Source organism: Aspergillus bombycis, assembly GCF_001792695.1.
Source record: "Aspergillus bombycis strain NRRL26010 chromosome Unknown contig00246, whole genome shotgun sequence".
Classification (NCBI taxonomy): domain Eukaryota; kingdom Fungi; phylum Ascomycota; class Eurotiomycetes; order Eurotiales; family Aspergillaceae; genus Aspergillus; species Aspergillus bombycis.
Window position 1 is genome coordinate 1 of NW_019170248.1, and position 12,094 is coordinate 12,094.

At 37.4% G+C, this 12,094-nt stretch overlaps 2 protein-coding genes across 2 annotated transcripts; one reads left to right on the forward strand and one right to left on the reverse strand.

Moving 5' to 3' along the window:
* Positions 1 to 4,404: 4,404 nt before the first annotated feature.
* On the forward strand, positions 4,405 to 6,344 carry ABOM_012229 (nucleic acid/nucleotide deaminase domain-containing protein; the record flags this gene model as incomplete). The annotated part of the gene is made up of 2 exons (XM_022539356.1): positions 4,405 to 4,765; positions 4,810 to 6,344. The coding sequence occupies 2 exons, from the start codon at positions 4,405 to 4,407 to the stop codon at positions 6,342 to 6,344; spliced, it is 1,896 nt and encodes a 631-aa protein (XP_022382927.1).
* A 597-nt stretch (positions 6,345 to 6,941) lies between these two features.
* Positions 6,942 to 7,831, reverse strand: ABOM_012230 (uncharacterized protein; the record flags this gene model as incomplete). The annotated part of the gene is made up of 3 exons (XM_022539357.1): positions 6,942 to 7,005; positions 7,061 to 7,551; positions 7,598 to 7,831. 3 exons carry the CDS (start codon positions 7,829 to 7,831, stop codon positions 6,942 to 6,944), a joined length of 789 nt encoding a protein of 262 aa, XP_022382926.1.
* Between the last annotated feature and the right edge of the window lie 4,263 nt (positions 7,832 to 12,094).

The window sequence follows — 12,094 nt, forward strand, 5'->3', positions numbered from 1 at the left end:
CTCTTCTAATTATATTCTTAAATATTAATACTTTAACTTAAATATCGAGCTGTATAATATAATTCTGATATTTATTTTAGATCTATTTAGCTTCAGTAAATTTAGTCTTAAAATTTTTTAATTTTAATATTTTATTCTCTAGTATTATTAATTAACTATTTAATAATATTTTTTAATAGAGTATTCTTAACTGAAATTTTTCTACTGCTAAATAATTAAGAAGATATATTAATAATATTTTAAATCTAATCAAGATTCGACTTATATAGACTGATAATTAATATATTATATCTAGATATTTATTTAAGAACTCTGCGATCAGTTAATAATTTTAATTAAAAATAATTTATTTAATTGACTAAAATCTACTAGTAATTAATTATAATAGTAATCTAAAGTAATCTAAACAATATTAAAAATACTATAATAAATAATTTAAGATAAAAAGATTAGATTAATTAAGTATATATATTTAATTATAAAATAGTATAAATAAATTAAGCTAATATACATCTTAAAGATAGCTATTAAATAATTAAATAGATTAATTATAAAGAACTAAACTAAATATATAAATAAATATTCTTATATATTCTATTCTTATTATATCACTGCTATAATATTGTTACGGACCCCGGACTAGTGCGGCACTAACAGATAATATACTGGCTACAGTAACATTAAGAGCGGTAAACATTATCAACGGCAGAATATTACCCAGGCAATAATATTCCGGCACATAAATATTATTAAACAAGAAATATTGTGACTATAATAATATTGAGGAATTCAATATTAGACAAGCTATAATAATAATATCTCTCGATATTAGTATAGTAACACCGAAAAATATATATCAATCTAGTGACTACAGATATACTCTTTATATAGTATATCTAGAACTGTAATAGACACCCACAGATATCACGTGACGAAGTATCAACTGAAGTACTATAAATAGTATATAGTATAGTATCTCGAGAGACCACACAAGATATTACAGATAGTATACAGAATAGTATATAGACTCAGGATATATAAGAATACTTGTTTATATACTTAGTTTAGTTCTTTGTAATCAATCTACTTAGTTACTCAATAGCTATTTTCAAGATTTATATCAGCTCGACTTGTTTATACTATTCAACAATTGAGTATATATATTCAATTGGCCTGATCTTCTTATCTTGGACTATTTGTTCTAATCTTATCGTTACCATTCGAACTATTCGGATCACTTATTATTATCAGTCACTAGTAGATTCTAGTCAACCGAGTAAGTCGCCTCTAACCAAGATCGCTAACTGGTCGCAGAGTCCTTGGACAGATCCCCGGGCGTAACAAATATATTATATTGTTGATATATTATATTATATTACTGATATATTCCGATTGTAGTACTGATATATTATATTATATTACTGATATATTTATTAATTATATAATAGTACTGATATCAGTCTTCTATTAACTGTCTTATTAGATACTCTCTATAACTATTTCTTTAGTAATCCTGCGGCTGTTTTCAGCTCTTATTGTTCTGTAATTTTCTATCTTGTATTTCTGCTTTCGATAAGGCGTGCTAGACAAGGGTCTATAATAACCATATTAGGCACTTGATAGTGGGTCCTGAAAATCAAATATTAAAGTACGAGAGTCAAACAGATTTCGAGAATGACTGTATAGGGTCATGTCTCTTGGCCTATTAAGAACAGTATATGGTTATGGTTTGTAGATGCCTTTCACCATTGAACGGTTGAACCTTGTAGAAATTAGTACAGCCCTGTCAAGTAGCCACCGTCGCGCGCCCATGCACTCTGACTAGTTTTGGAGGGGGTTGTACTATGCCAGAGGCATGTATTAGCGTATCACCCGTGATAAATATTGTCTTGCTCCACTCATTCATACAATAGCAACATTGCCTTCATATACACCAAAGAAAATGACCTCGGGCCGGTGCAATGTACAACATACACTAAAATTTAAAACTGGCGCCAGGGTCTTCGACAACTCCAACCACTTATGACGCATATGCCAAGAAACGCTAAATTATTTTAGGATGAGCTCCGGTAAATATGATTTGTGTGATACCGTACTGTATAATATCGGAGTATTCTTTTACGCTGACGTGTTATATAACATGTTTTCCTATTACAAGGGCGACGTGGCAATACCCTAGGATCTCCTTCCGCTGCAGATCTGTTGATCGGGTTCGTATGTCAAGATCATCACCCCCACCAAAATCGCACCTAATCTCGACGAAGCGTCGAAAGAAGTCGCCGATATTATGATCACAAGTAGTGGGCTCTCAGCGCTTCAGATGTCTAAAGTTATTAACTGCCACGAGTGTTCAATCACAAGGCTGCGTGCCAACAAGCGCATACTTGGAAATGTGAATGCGCCTCTAAAGAAAGGGGGCCGACCGCGAAGCCTTACCCCAATCATGCTCCAATCTCTATGTGATTACAGTATCTACTTGGGTAACCAAATCTACACTTATATGAGATGGTCGAGTTTATCCAGGATGTGTTTGACAAAGCAGTAACAAAATCTAGCGTTCGGCGTGCTCTTGTATACAAAGGATGGTCTAAGAAGAAAGCCAAGCAGAGGGCAAGTAAACAAAATGCTGACTTGCGAGAGGAATATTTTGATAGAATACTACATTATCACTCTAATCAGTTTGTTTTTGTAGATGAATCGGGATGCGATAAACGGATAGGGGTCAGAAGGACAGGCTGGTCTTGTAGAATTATACCTGTCCAGATTACCAAGTTCTACTGGGGTCAGTGATATCATATTCTTCCAGTATATATCCAAGACGGTATTATTCTTTCTCGCATCTTTCAAGGATTAAATGATGCCTTGGTCTTTGAGAACTTTATTGAAAAGCTACTTTATTATTGCGGAAGGTACCCTGCTCCCAAATCTATATTTGTTATAGACAATGCCTCTTTCTACAGACGCGTCCGAAATGTCCTTCCATCAGTTGTACATTCAGGTTGGTTTTCAAACCCTAGTTCTCTCCCGTATTCGGTTAGCATAAAACCCTATTCCTAGAGATATCCAATGATACGCCGCAAATATAACTATAAATATATTTAAACTTCCGGGATTAGGGCTTGAAAATCAACCTGAATGTATAACTGATGGAAGGACATTTCGGACGCGTCTGTGTAGCTCTGAGAGAATAAAAGAAATATATTTACACCAGGATGTTAGTTAGTATACTTACCGCCGTACTCACCAGATCTGAATTCTGTCGAGGAATTCTTCGCGGAGCTGAAAGTATTTATTCGGCAAAATTAACAATATTATAAGGACAATCCCAACCAAGGATTTGATTTCTTTCTTCAGTGGTGTGTCGATGTTGTAGGAGCGAAAAAAGCAAGTGCGGAGGGTCATTTCCGGAACGCAGGTCTGGCTATTGAAGAGGTATGAAGCAGATAAGTATAGTAAGCTATGTCTGTACCGCACTGCGTTCCCCGCTAATGAATCTCCCAGAGCTTTTACAGTACTCCGGCGAAATTATGAACGGTGAGTCCCACAGCCTGAGAAAAATTCACTGCTATAAAGGAAGAAATATAACTAGGCTAATGGTTTACTCTGCCAGGCTGACGAATATAACTTCCTGTCTTAGCAAGAACACATTCTATATTTATTATGTCCGTGGGAGGAAAGCTTTGGGTTAGGAATATCAGCTATCAGCTAAAAGTACTGGACACGAGTCCTTAGCTAGTAGTGTTCCTGTTCAGCTTACAGTGATTCTCGAAATCGGTCTGACCTTCAAACACTTATCAATTGTCTGTTGGTCCCACTGCCAAGAACTTAGCGTGATTCTTTTATTGAGCGGAGCGACTTAAACTGAGGGCAGCTGTAATATTCTTGTCATGAAAAACATAAAGTTTATGTAGTATTTGATATATATGTACATTACTTGAATTTTTGATCGATCCTAGTAAGAACAATATGCCTCATTCCAAGATGCTGAACAACTCGTGCGATGATCCACACTTGGTGGGGGGTAAATTGACAGAAATAACTATGCCCATCCTGGTGTACTTGGCAGTGGTCGCCAAACCTGGTATTTCTTGGAGATGGGGACAGCTCGCAAGATGATATATGAGACAATAGGCAAAAGATGAGCTGTTTGCAACCACAGCAGAGCGGCATGTTATGGATTCATTGACAAGGGAAAGTTGCCCTGCTCAAGAATGCGTGTTGGGCATCAGTTGCGGTATCAGTAACCAATCGAAATGAACTTGAGCAAGCGCCAATGATTTCGTGGTTACACAAGGTGGGGTAAAGGGATGGGGATAGAACTCATGAGTCTTTGGACTCAAGTTTCCAGCTACCATCTACCGTATACCTTTGCTTCCAATTCCTTACAAAGATATCAATCTTTCAATGTCCACAATCTCCGATATCAAAATTGTTTGTGCCGAGAACATTGCTATATCCTACCTACTTCGAAACGTACCGGCGCCACCATCGAGGAACCGCACTCATTGTCAAACCGTCTCCGGAAGGCGCTCTACATTATCTTTTGATACAGAGCGTAAACTAGCCAGCACACTAGCATTTATTGCACATAGCAAAGATGACGTCGAACATATCCCCGCTTTATGCCTAGAGGAGGATACTGATTCAGGTAGCCTGAACGTCATATTCGCCGTGAATAAAGCGAGTTATAATGATGGAGAGGATACGATTCGCTATATTAAGCAGGGCTTCGAACGAATATTCGCAATTCTCGCGACTGTCTCTAGTGAGTGTCTAGTTTTTGCTCGTGAAGAATGCTAACAATACCAGAGTCAACTCGCTATCGAGAGACAGGGAATCAAATTCTTACTGCCGTGGTTTCTATGTGCTCATCGCGCATACTGTCTCGGTTGCGGATGGCCTGTACATCGAAAACTTCAACAAAACGCCCCTTGAAAGGCACGCTTCAGGAAGCCCTACTAGCTGTGAAGACTATTAGGCGGAAGTTGAATGACGGAAACCTATCAAAGACCGCGGACAACTTCACCCAAAGAGCGAAGGAAGTCGAGAAACTCCTGGACTCATGGTCCCAATATCAGGTCGATACACGTTTAGTGGAGGTTGTGGAAGGCATTCATCAACTACAGCATATTTTGGGACTCTCTGACCTGTTTGGCATCATCCCAAATCGGGACATGAGCCCCAGCGCAAGGAGAAGTTTGCTCAACATTGTTAGCAAGGTCAGCAGGTACTGGGAAGTCGCTAGGTATCTGTACCGTACGGCAAAGAAATCTCCGTTGGCTCGCGCAATGAGAACAATCCCCGTTCGACTCCCTGAGGAGGCGTTTGCTTCTCCTGTAATTAAGGGTTATTTTCCTGAGTTGCAATCCAAAATCGCCGAAGCCAGCCCAAGGGGTAGTCAGCAGAAGCTCCTAAGAGAAATTTGCGCAATATTGAAGAATAGTCAGCAGCAAGCTATCGACCGGTACTCTAGCCAGGTCATACGAACCTTAAGAGAGGCAAAAATCCATGCCGAGATCCAGTTGATAGCCCACTGCGAATTGAAACACCCGACATTGTTGCCACGAGTAATCTGCTCGAGCAAGGATGCCTGCTTTCTTTGCAACTTATGTCTCCAGTTGTATCAGAAGATATACATGCCAAAATCTCACGGGCGACTATATCCAGGTTGGCGGATACCTTGTATACCACAACTTGCCGAGCTAGAGCAAAGATTTTCTCAGGCTTTAGGTGACCATTTCAGAGAGACCTGTGTCGCGCTATTGTCAACTCACCAGAAAGTCATCTATCCAGACCCAAATGAAAGTACCTTGTTCACACTTCCATTATCTAGAACAACAACAAGGGCTTCAATATCGTCCAAGGCAACAAGAGCGGGCAGCCGTATCTCGCGGCTACCTGATTCAAGCAAGATTGTCGGTGTCAGCGATCCACGTACGGAGAATATGGCGGATATGCCACCGGGTAGTCCGTCCCCATCACATGACTGCGCGAAGTCAATAGGGAATGAGTTAAAGTATTCCACATTGGTCCAAGGATCGAAGAACTTTGGATGTCTAACCCCTGGAGAATCGTCGTTTGTCTACATAGTTGACTCCCTGCGCTCGCTGAAAATCCAGATCGAGCATGCCACAGGTTCAAGTGATCTTAAGTACTATCTGAAGTGGTTGGGCGCTGAAGAAGCTGCGGAGGTTCGGGAGAAAGGTTCTTCAACCCTTGTGGTCGACACGGAGCACCTTGAAGGCGCGGTCACGCTCCACGAGCAGAACTCATTGTACCTTATTGCGAAGGACGCTATACTGAAGGTCGGTTGGGCGAGTGGAGACAAACGTCTCCCCTTCTAGCAGGCCACCGACCAGCGACTTTGACAACCACTATATCACGCACGCTTCAAGGCCATCCGAAACTATAAAATCTTCATGATGCTTCAACTTCTTTCCATAAGAGGGCATAAGAGGGCAGCAGAGCGGCGGAGCGCCAAGATTGGTGAACAATAGCGAACAAGTCATGATATTGTCTTGCTTGGCATATCATTTCGTCGACCACCGAGCTTTCTCTAAAACTTGTGTTCCTACTGTGCTCGGCGCGAAATAGGAGCGATGGGTTGGCGCTGCCATATAACGGATGGACGAATATCTTGATTTATTATTGAAACTCAATAGAGTCTTGACAGCTTGAAACAAGGATAGAATTGACGCGCAGTTTGTTTTTGGTGGATGCATTGCTCGAAACTAAAGGAGTAAGGGAATTTGCCACTCAGTGGGCTGTTGTCGTTATCTGAGCCGCTGTCAGTCATGTGACTCTCTGCGCATAACATTTGCATAATTACGGTACAGTACAATGCAGGCTAAAAATATCTCAGTGAATCACTTCTGCCAAGTGCTTGGCGGTGGGGCCAACAAGCAATTGAAGTGTTTCAAAGGTCAGACCGATTTCAAGAATCACTGTACTGGAGCACTAATAAAACTTTGTGTTTGGAGGAAGTCCCTGCTTTTGATCCTCTCGCTAGACAACGAAAAAGTTAGTTTTCTCTCTTAGCAAGAATTGAAACTAGACAAACCAAGAATTCACCAAACTCTGCAACAAGGGCATCCTCATATTGACTACGCCGCTCTTCGTCGGCCCGACGCTTGGGAAAGTTGTTGCAACATCGAAATCGACCCACACAACCCTTTCCGGGGTTCCAGGAACAAAAAGAATATTTTTGGGGTATATATCTTGATGGTGAACGTGGGCTTTGTGTATCTTTTTCATACCATCTATCGCATGCTGGTAGCGGGCATCCGAGTAATTCTTGCAATTCAAACTTTCGGTATTTGGAAGATATTCGAGTAGTATTGCTTTAGGAGGGAATTTATCGTTAACAAAATGTTGGAGAGCCGGCTGGAACGCAAAAGGATCAACTTGATCAATATACCCATAGAAGTACGGAACGACACCCTGTTTGCAAACGTGGTATTTCCTAAGGTTTTCGTAAGCGTTCAACTCACAGCGGAATCGATTTAAATCTCGACCATTCTCGGCAAATCCTGGATCACCATTGTTGTGAAACTAAAATGTGAGTAAAACCGGCCAGTATAAGTGATCATCTACTTACAAGCTTCATGGCAAACTTATCGCCATCGAATTCCGTCTCAAAGATTGAAGAAGCATCGGATCGGTGAATTTCCTTGATAATTCGTATCTTAGAACTCGCTACCTGCCTTTCCTCAAGACTTTCGAGGGTATTCTCTGAGTCCTCGGACAGGCTAGGCTGTGACTGATCCAAAATCTCAAGAATCAGCTCACACAAAGCTAAGCATTCCTGAGCGCTAACCCTTTCCTCTTCCATACTTTGAAGCTCGTCTGTGTCAGATTCCGTAGCAATCTGGCTATCAAGAACCAAGGACTGCTGCCCTGTTCGAATACCTTGTAAACAATCTTTCAACTTCTCCTTTGTATTTTCAATGGCAGAATCATCTTTTAGAAGACCTAACTGTGGTGGAAGCGTTGTGCGGCTTTTATCCAATATCTTAAACAATAGATATACACCACTCTGCCTACTAAGCGGTTGATCGAGAACACCAAGATCAAGATTAGAGTTATCGGTCGAGTTTTTGAGAGTCTACAGCAGTCTATCTAAATCGTGCAATTTATTCCGAAACTTACAAACAGTTTTAGTATTCGATTTAAAGCTATTAACTGTCTGATAGAGTTTCGTAGTTACTTCAAGAGCTAGCATCACAGTTATCAGAAGGGCGGAAACGACACTAATCGGGTCGGCCATAGTAGAACCGTTGTAATAGATTTGTTGAGATATTTCAGATACTTTGACTCTTCGTATCGTAAGGGTTAGTTTACCCGGAATATAAGTCAATCCAGACATATTATCGAATATCTCTCTTCCATATACATCGACAGAAGTTGTCTCAGATATATACAGTTCTGGCCACCTCCGTATACCGTTTTATTAATTAGGTACAGATCTACAACCACATAAATACCAAGACAATATAAGCTGAACCCCGCAGTCTTGCTGACAGATCCAACCATAGAATTCTATACTGGGTCATCTTGAGACTATAATATCTGAAAAATAAATCAAAATTTGCTCCGGTATCTTTCCATTAGTCTTCCACCGATATCTGTTGAGAATACCGCCCCGTCACAGAACACAACTAATCCCCGATATAGCACAGATAATATCACCGACATACTTTCTTGGCCCGAGTTCAATTACTCGACAATCAATCAATAATATAGTACTGTACTACAATCAAAACAGATTCAAATCGACCCTTTCACATCTCCCCCTGCTGCGATAAAAGACAAGCCTCAGTTTTATCTTTGCTTTACTAAACTGGTGTTGCCTCGTATTAGACAGTTACTTCAGGCTGCCTTTGAACAACTTGCTCCTGCACTTATATTACAGCAACTTTTGCCAATCACAATTGATAGAGGAAGTACAGCGAATATTATTAATTTATATCGACCAGATACTGCATTTATAGAAGCTGAAGGAAACCCTATCTCTTATCCCAACCGAGCTCCGGGGGACCTGAAGATATCTTAGAAATAGAAGTCTTCGATACAGTTTTCTCAAGCCTTGACAGTACAGCGTGAATATAAGCAGATCCTGGCTCAAGTAAATTTCTATATACATCAGCATAATATACAGTATAGCTATATTCTCACAAATACCAAGTTTGTAGCTGTCAAACATTTGGAGGACAACAGACATCTGGCAGTCTCTACAGCGATACTATAGATAAATAGAGATGAAGAGCAAATATCAGTACTCTTGACTATTTAATATATTAGGATACTTACCGCAGAAAACCCCAATTAGACATTTTCCTAGATAATCTTAAGAGCCTGCTCACTTATCTTAACTCTAAGTTATAAGATCGCATTATTTTCAGCTATATATCCAACCGCTACTGTACTGGCGAAGCGCAGCAATAATAGTTACCTCAAACATATATAAAAACATAGTTTGTAGAATAGGAAACCTATCTAGACCCCCGGGCAAGACTAAAGATTGTCCTAGAGAAAAGATACAAGACAGACCCAAAATATCCGCATATAACTGTAGTAGCTTGTATATTACCGGATTATAAGATAAAGAGATAATAAATACATCTACTCATCTATTATAATATCTTTCTTTTCATTGTATATACTTAACAATTATTATATAGAGATATCAAGCCACTCTATCCTCGTCCGCATTGTTCCTTGTCTTTGACCCACAAAAGAATCTCGCTGACAAATCTGCGGACAACACCTAGCTTAATACCCCGCTTAATAAAAAATTCGGGCTCCATTTCACAATAAATCTGTTTAATATCCAGACAATTCTCCAAGATTATGTCACGGGCCTTCTTGATATTATCTCTGAATAGATCGGTATTTATTTGTGATAGCTACCAGTCTATATATTTATCTATCAAGTCTTCTAGAGATCTAGAGATTTCAAAAGAATCAGCCTGCGGGACTCGTGATTTAGTATTGTTAGAGAACAATACTAGCGGCTGGGACGGATACACCGGGAGGATATAGATATTGATTGGCTGGCCTATTGATCCTATTGTGGAGTTAGAACTAGAAGTTTTCTGTTTTCTTTCGCGATCTCTTTCTTTCTCAGTATACAAGGTTTCTCAGATGTTACAAGAAATATCGTTATAGTTTTCCAGAATACTATCTTTCTCTATATAGGCAGCAAGACTTCTTATATAGTGGCTTAAAAATTTGTAATACTTTTTTCCCACCGGGTCTAACTAATAGAATTGACTGTAATAGTGGCAAGGGTGACCAGGGCAGCATATCACTCGGTAAACCTATCTCTATACTGAAGCTTGTCCGGTAGAGTACTCTGTATTAATCCGAGTCTCCCGCTCTTTTTATATTCCCACTGTTGCGGATAAAGGATCTCTTTTATCTGTTCTTGAGTTAATATCACCAAAATAATTAATATATATCTCAAGCCTCAGTTGCTTATCTTTATCAAACAGTACTTTCTATTTCAGCAGCTGTCTTTCTATAGAAATTCAATTAATATCAGTACAGATCTGTCCGAAATTGTTTTCTATATCCGATATATATATATTTGCTTTTAAGCCCTAAATACCAAGGCCCGCTAAGCTTTATACGGTAGATATATATTATCTTTCTGTACTGATAGCAGGCGGTATAATATAAAACAAAGATATATCTCAGAGTAATATAATATAATATATAATAACAGTATCCTGTCTATCAATTATAGTCTCCGAACTCAGATATATACTATTAAGATACCGTCTATTATAAAATAGTACAGAATATTGAGCCCTGACAGTGTAAATTTATTATCTATATAATTCTCAGCCAACAGAAACTAACTATAGTATAAATAGCCAAGATTGCGAAATATAATTAGCAGTCAATTATAAATATTTATAAAAATATACAGTTATTTAGTACGGCCAGATCTCCCCTAGTTTACACCGGCCGATAACCGAGTATTATTTATCCAATATTTAATATATTTTATAATTATTTTCTCGAAAAGTCAGATCTTTATATTAATAAAATAGCTATCTTTCTATAGAATAAATTTAATATATTACTATCTATATTAAATATTAAATAAGCCTTTAACTGGAAAGATTAAATAAAAAAGAAATCTTAGCAAAAGGTAAAAGAGCAGAATTCTCTTTTACAGAATTTCTATTAATATAAACTATCTAAGTTTTATTTATATTATCTTATTTATATAGATAAGTCTAGCTGTAATAAATAGATAGAATATAGATAGATAGACTAGTCTCTATTTAATATAATCCCAGTCTAAGTATCTAAATTCTATCGAGATAAATACTACTAGATACTGTCTGTATATACTCAAGATAATATTATAATATCTTATATTTTTTAAGGGTTTAACCAATACTACAGTTTTTAAAGATTTTATTGAATAGTTTCTTCAGTACTGTAGATATTAATCTAAATCTAAATCTATTCTAATAATAGATAATATATTATTCTATTACTTTCCCCGGATTATATAATTATACTCTAAGATAGAAGTAAAAATACTATATTTACTATTTTACTCTCTGGATTTTAATTCTATTAAAGAATATTTCGTTGAGTTAAAAGAAAAAATCAAGAAATCTTAATTAACTTTTGAGATAAATTCTGACTAAGACTTTTATAATTTTCTTTAGAAATATATTAATAAGATTAGAGGAAAGAAAAAAAATATAGAAGACTATTTTTGAAATATAGATATAATAGTAAAAATAATATAAGTAAATATATAAGAAAACTTATAATTAATAAAGTATATATTATCAGTAATTCTATTCTTATTTATCTTCAGTCTCTTTATTTCTTTATAGAACTTAGTATAGCTAGTAGTTTTCTTAATAAGAACTGAGTATAAATACTAATTATACTATATTAAATATAACAGAATATAGCTATTTATAATTAGAGTTCAATAAATTTTATTGACAAGTCTCCCGTAATGTAGCATATTGAGGCGTACTTAGGTAATTAATTCTACTTTTGATATTCTGCCAGTATAGTTTTACTGTCTTTATAACTACCCTGAGATCTTAGTTAACTG